Source organism: Phyllobates terribilis, unplaced genomic scaffold (genome assembly GCF_046119375.1).
Source record: "Phyllobates terribilis strain yellow unplaced genomic scaffold, ASM4611937v1 Scaffold_5010__1_contigs__length_55212, whole genome shotgun sequence".
In the NCBI taxonomy this organism is placed as follows: domain Eukaryota; kingdom Metazoa; phylum Chordata; class Amphibia; order Anura; family Dendrobatidae; genus Phyllobates; species Phyllobates terribilis.
This window is the reverse complement of record NW_027367758.1, coordinates 48501-55213: the sequence shown is the minus strand read 5'-3', so window position 1 is coordinate 55213 and position 6713 is coordinate 48501. Positions and strand designations below refer to the sequence as shown.

The 6713-nt window shown below is 36.9% G+C and overlaps 2 protein-coding genes and 2 non-coding genes across 4 annotated transcripts; 3 read left to right on the top strand and 1 right to left on the bottom strand.

Moving 5' to 3' along the window:
* Positions 1 to 2122: 2122 nt before the first annotated feature.
* On the top strand, positions 2123 to 3945 carry LOC141249693 (uncharacterized). The gene is made up of 4 exons (XM_073669764.1): positions 2123 to 2312; positions 2732 to 3291; positions 3670 to 3855; positions 3922 to 3945. Exons 1-4 carry the CDS (start codon positions 2123 to 2125, stop codon positions 3943 to 3945), a joined length of 960 nt encoding a protein of 319 aa, XP_073525865.1.
* Positions 3946 to 4826: 881 nt separating this feature from the next.
* On the bottom strand, positions 4827 to 5529 carry LOC141249692 (uncharacterized). The gene is made up of 3 exons (XM_073669763.1): positions 5415 to 5529; positions 5082 to 5267; positions 4827 to 4918 (listed from the first exon to the last, which is right to left on the bottom strand). Exons 1-3 carry the CDS (start codon positions 5527 to 5529, stop codon positions 4827 to 4829), a joined length of 393 nt encoding a protein of 130 aa, XP_073525864.1.
* A 699-nt stretch (positions 5530 to 6228) lies between these two features.
* LOC141249694 (small nucleolar RNA snoR69Y) lies at positions 6229 to 6326 on the top strand. Its single transcript, XR_012312275.1, has one exon. It is a non-coding gene; the product is annotated as a small nucleolar RNA snoR69Y (small nucleolar RNA).
* Positions 6327 to 6420: 94 nt separating this feature from the next.
* On the top strand, positions 6421 to 6499 carry LOC141249695 (small nucleolar RNA snoR53Y). Its single transcript, XR_012312276.1, has one exon. It is a non-coding gene; the product is annotated as a small nucleolar RNA snoR53Y (small nucleolar RNA).
* Positions 6500 to 6713: the final 214 nt, after the last annotated feature.

The following is a 6713-nucleotide window of genomic DNA, read 5'->3' as shown; positions in this document are numbered from 1 at the left end:
TCCTTCTCAAGGAAACTGCAGATTTGAGATCCAGATAGATGGATCTCGGGATCGAACGAGTCGTCGTGCCAGGTCATCATCAGCGTCGAGCAGGGAAAAGGGTTATTCAGTGATGATTAGCATTGTTTTGCTAATAACTGCAGGCTTTCAGTAGGCAAAATAGGCTTGTTTAGTTGGATCTAGATATCGCAATAAAATGACATTATGATAGAGATGTTTGGAGATGTAGTTGGAGTGGAAATGATTTGTGAAACATAATGATTGTTAGAATGTATTAAAGAATTATAATTTGCATATGAACATAATGATTTTCACTTGCAGTAGAGGCAAAGGAATGCTGTTTTCATCTACCATAATTGTGCTATAAAGATGCTTTATTTGCAAGACTGATAAATTTCAAGGGACCTAATATACCAATTTAGTTGGTAGACTTGTTATCTCTCAATTTCCGGTATCGGGTAATGAAAGAAGTAATTCCATTAATAGTATGTAGGGTAGGTATGTACAAAGACAGTAACGTAGATGACCTGAGATCGTAAAACTTTCATAGGCATAATGTATAAGTCAATCGAAATTTTATTCTTAAACTAATTAATAATAGGAGAATATATATCTTTACAAAGACTCGACATTTAGCTAACCAATTGTGCATTGTCTAGAGCTATATTAGAAGATGGTGTTCTTCTTTGACTAGATATGAACACTCCAGGCCACCATCTTTAAGATAGATAAATTGACTTGGCTTCTATACTTAAACATTGATTTCTTGATATATATCTGTTTTAGTGTTTTGTAATTATAAATCCTAATCATTACATGGATTAAATAAAATTCAACATGTAAATTAAGGAGCAAGTAATCCGCCGTGACCGGATCAATTATGTCTTTATACTATTACAATAAGTAATTAGCAATTTGCAAACTTGGTCAGCTAATATGCATTACTCCATCTGATCAATTTACTCAGTTTTCTTTTCATTTTCGTTGTCACTCTTAATTTTTATTTTAAAAAGTATTATATTTGTTTTATTTTTACAAGAACTCATTTACTATTTTTTTTCCATTTCTATCTCTATAATCGTGACACTTTGATTTTTCTCTCTTACCTTTATCTTTATCTCTCTCATTTTATATTATATTTTTCACTTTCCTTTTCTTTTAACTATTTAAAAAATTATTTTTATTAATTAATATGTAAATATCAGTCCCAAACTCAAAAAATAGGACAGAGTTCATCAACTGGGAAAGATTAAATCCTTTATTACGATGGTTAGTTGTTAGTAGTATTACCTTATATAGACACTAACGAACTTTTCAATTACGCGCATTCTCCTCATCCAGACTGTTCCAAACTCAGCAGCTCAAGCACACTGATTGGCTGCACGTGTCAGCCTTTACTTTTGCCATATCATGATAAACAAGTTATCGTCCTTTTCCAAACTTATAATAATTATAATAGTTGAATTTTAATTTTTTATTTAGTTGAATTTAACTTAAAAAAGTTGATTTAATTTTAATATTCCAGTCTTACTAGGTTGTCAGTTTATGAGAAAATATGGAGAAAAAATTAACTAAATCATAATAAACTAACTTATTTTACATCTAGTTGAAAACTTGAATTTAAATAATGATGCGGTAGAAACATCCCTAACAAACTACTAAATAAATGATCTTATTGGATTTTAAATAAATGAACTGACAATTCAATCAATCTAAAAAATACATTGATCTTTTTCACTCACTTATAATTAATTAATTCTAAGTTATTTTCATACAAAATTCTCAAAATCACGCCAATATTTATATAGCATGTGTACGCATACTAAGTTTATAATAGTGTACGTATGACTTATAAAAAGACATTTTTATTATATAAATTTAATAATTTTTAGAAAATAAATGCTTTAATTTGGATTTTGGGAGGGAAAAGGTAGAAAAATGAGAGGCAGAGTAGAGGAGAGGCACGCACGCATGAAATAACACCAAATTATCCGCCTCAAATTATCTCTATTTCTTCCCCATCTCTCTCAAATCTTCCAATTTTTGGCACCCACGAATCTCTCTCTTTCTCTATTGAATTCCTTTTTCTTTGATTCGTTTGTGTAGTGTTAGGGTTTGAAAGATGATGACGATAGAAGGTTCGATGGATGAGAACGTATTAGACGATATAATCACCAGATTACTGGAAGGAAAAGGCGCGAAACAAGTCCAGCTTTCAGAAGGGGAAATTCGACAGCTTTGCGTCAACGCTCGCAACATCTTCCTTTCTCAGCCCAATCTCCTCCCTCTTCACGCCCCCATTAAGATCTGCGGTTTGTTTCTTATTCCTGTGTTTCTATATTGTCAGGGAATTTGAAAATTTGATACCATTATATGTAGAAACTGAGAAATTGGTGATTGCTGTCAAATTTTGTTTTTCATCTTTGCGTTAATTCTGTGGTAATAATGACAATTTTTGTTATCCTTCTGATCTGCAACCTGTTTTCTTAGAGAAATTAGGCTATGGCCTATGGATAGGAAACATCTCGTAATTGTGAAAATTCTCAGCAGTTTTTGCACTTGTTGAATTGCTTTGCTATCCAATGGCTTGAGTTATCAGAAATATTATAATCCCACCAGCTTAAGACTTGGTAAAAAATTCAACCATAGAATGCTTATCTGGTTGATCTGTTCTGCTATCCACATTGATCTGCATTGGTAATGTATGAAACTGTAATGGAAACTCTTACAGGTGACATACATGGGCAATATCAGGATCTCCTCAGACTATTCGAATACGGCGGCTACCCGCCTAATTCAAGCTACCTCTTTCTCGGGGACTACGTAGACCGAGGAAAACAAAGTTTAGAGACCATATGTCTTCTCTTAGCACTAAAAATAAGATACCCTGATAACGTATACCTCCTCCGTGGCAACCACGAAGATGCAAAGATAAACCGGATCTATGGATTCTACGACGAATGCAAAAGAAGGTTTAATGTTCGTCTTTGGAAGATCTTCACAGACTGCTTCAATTGTTTGCCTGTTGCTGCTCTAATTGATGGCAAAATCTTGTGTATGCATGGTGGCTTATCTCCTGAATTGCATGAGCTTAAACAGATTGATGATATTGAGAGACCAACTGATATACCAGATAATGGTCTTCTGTGTGATCTGTTATGGTCAGACCCAGATCAAAGGGTTGAAGGGTGGGCCGATAGTGACAGAGGCGTGTCTTCTACGTTTGGAGCTGATGTGGTCGCTGAGTTTCTAGACAAGAATGATCTTGATCTCATCTGTCGCGGTCATCAGGTAAAAAAAAACATTTTCATTTGAGATTTCCTTCATTAATGCCCCGTTTGGTACTATACCTTCCGCATGTCAAGAAGTTGAAAATCTTCATGTATGGTACCAAACGAATCCAAGAGTATTTGAAATCTGCCCTGTAGGTTTTCAATATGAGAGTTGTTAGTGCATAGCAGGGAATGAACTATCATCAAGAACAAATCTAATCATATACTCTCTCCTGATACAAATACATGTATTTGTATTCAAAGAGAGTATACAAAAACATTATCAATCTGTTGCCAATTCATCCATATTTTGTAGTTTTTTTTTGGCACGGGGTTTATAGCCCCCTCTCGCCCCTATGTGGCTCTACCCCTGGTTCTGAGTGATAATGGAATGTAGGTTGTGGAAGATGGGTATGAATTTTTCGCCAATAGAAGGCTGGTGACAATATTCTCGGCTCCAAACTATGGTGGAGAGTTTGACAATGCTGGAGCTCTATTGAGTGTAGACGAAGCTCTGGTTTGCTCCTTTGATATTCTGAAACCACGGGACTTACCAGGCGGTTCTAAGGCCAACCTTAAGAAGGTATACTTCTTCCCTTTCCTTCATTAGTTCTTATAACATCGAAAGACTAACGAATTTTTACTTTAGGTGCCTAAAGCCGTAAGGGTTTGATTAGCCTAATACAGTAATCATAATGAAGATCAATGCAGTAGTGTGAAACCTTCGACTTCAAAACATAGTCAAAATTTAGTTTGTGAAATGCCCAAGAAAAAACAGAACAAATTTAATGTAGAAGTGCGGAGAATTCTCTGCAAACAAGTTAAGATATTACACTCGACATCCCTGTAAATGACCGTCCAAAACATTATCTCTGCATGTGCAGGAACCGAGTTATTCAACTTTCTTTCTTCTGTTTTTTATTCATGCAAAAATGCATTACAGTGATCTCATCTTCTACTAGTTCTTGCTGTATCTGATTATTTTATTGTTCCTCGACTGTAATACAGTACATGTGGTACTTGTTAAGATAGTTGACCTGAAAACTTCAAATTTTGCAGCTGTTTCGAGCTGAGTGTGGTAGAAAATCAAGCCTTACCCTAATTCCAAAATCTAACTATAGCTGAAATGCTCAGTTGATGTACAGGCAATGGAAACCCAGATTTATCTTTATTCATTATATGACACAGCATTTTACAGTAAAACCCCATAGTACAGGGACGAAGCCATAGTTATACAAGCATATTAAACACAAAGAAAACCTCCCTACAACAAAACACACACCGCAAGCTAGTACGTGGAACACACACATGCATCTCTTCTCTCACCCAGTTTACAGATATACAGTGATAAGGCTAGGCTCATTAATCACATTTCTGGGAGAGGACTCCATGATCATTGATCAGTAAGGTGTAAGATCAAACCCGTTGTTTCTTCCCAGTATCATACACGTCTGAAGCAAAGTGAGATTGAACTCGTCCGATGTTCAGGATATAATCTTACATATCCACTATATATATAGCTTTCCATTTCTCAGAGCTCATAGGTCAGTGAGGTCAAGGAGAAGAAGGGTCTCTCGCTCCTGCTCTGATAGCCTTTTCATACGCATCCGACGCTGATCTCTTGATTCTAATTGCTTGTCTGCTCCCTACAAAACAATTAATTATAGTATATTCTAAGATTAGAAATAAAAAACACTAATGGTGCCGTCTCAACTCATCAATGTCGACCACCTACTACTCCAATGGCCTACTACTACAGTCACGTTCCACTACATATCAAACAGGGGTAAAATAGTAAGGATTTCTCACCGGAGAATGGAGACGTCAGCGGAGAATATCCAGCCGGCGATATCGGCGGAGTAGAGCCTGAAGGTGAAACGAGAGGTGATCCGCTCTCATAACCCCGCGGTTTCACTATCATGATACTCCTCGTCACTCTAACGCCTTTCTCAGCCGATTCATCTCCCATAGATCTTGCACTTCCACCATCCGATTCTGCTCAATCAGTTAACCAGCTGACAATCAATCACGATTGTCTTCCAAAAACAGATCTAATTAACAAAATTCTATCAATTAGGGAAAATTGTTTCAGATCAATTATCGGTTCGTTTTAAGCATTTCTACAAAGTGTTCTCCCAGTACCCTTGCCGGAGCTAGACCGGATGTTAATCGTATTGTACTTCCGGAGCTTGCCAAGACCGGAATCCGGGCGAGGTCCGGCAACGGTGTCGTCCCAAAGCTTCTCTAGCAGCCCCATGATAGCTCGCCTTTCTCTATCTTCTTCACAGGCGCGCACTTATGGAAGGAAGAGGAGGAGAAAGGCGGGTATTTAAAGATCCATTTCAGCTCTAAGGTGAATCATGGCCGTTGATCTAGATCAGGTTCGAAAAGGGATGACGTGGACATCAGATCTGTGAAACGTGTAGACAAGTTGGACGTGACATGGTGCGTCTTCGTTGACGCGTGTGTACTCGATCAGTGACTGGCGGGGCCTGTCCCGTAACATGGGACCACCACCACTGTAACTTGGAGTTATACTAATCTTAATGGGCCGAATTTGGCCCACTTAAACTGAGCCCAACCCAACTTGATCTGACAAATCTATATAACACCAAATTACACTGCGTTTCTCACAAATAAGCCTTCCTTTTTAGGGTTTGCAAGCTGTTCGCCTTCTCCGTCGTTGGGCGAAGGAGGAAGGTAGATCTGTATTTTGTTTTTCGCTGATTTTTGTAGTATGTCAGTAGGCTAGTAGTTAAATTGATGGTGTATTTTGCACTTAGTTCTTCTTGGTAATCATTTTAGATGGTTTCTAGGATTTTATCTGTGCATAAATCAACATCTCCATATATCTTTTATGTTGCCCTATGTGTTTCCTTTGGAATGTGCATTTCAGCAACTATAATCTTGGATTGACAGTTCCGATATTCTGGTTTCGATTATTCTCTTTTGGTTGAGATGCCGTGATGATATGTCTGATCTACCCAGCTCACTTCGAGACTTTTTTGTAAGGTCAAGGAGAAGATAAGACTCTTATATTTATCTGAGCTATCGCACAATCGAGAAATATATCCTAATTCACTGATCCAAATCACTCATTCTGTTTTTCAAATTGTCTAATATCAAATCAGTTTTCGAGGTGTTTTTTTCTCCCAATGATGGTTATTTTATATAACCATGCTAATTCTGATCTACTGATCGACAAACTCACTTTTGCTGAGGGAGATACATGTTTGCTTAGCAACATTTTGATTTTAGTTGATGAGTTTCGTTATTTTTTTTGAAAAATGTTATCTTGCAAATTAAGCAGAAACCACTTTGTTAAATTTGCACCTAAGGAAAGCTTGGATCATTGTGAAGTTGATTCTTGGTTTGATAATTAGTGCAAAGAACGATCCTTTCCTTTCTGCTTGAGCTTTCCTCTTGCTACATGGGGTTGTG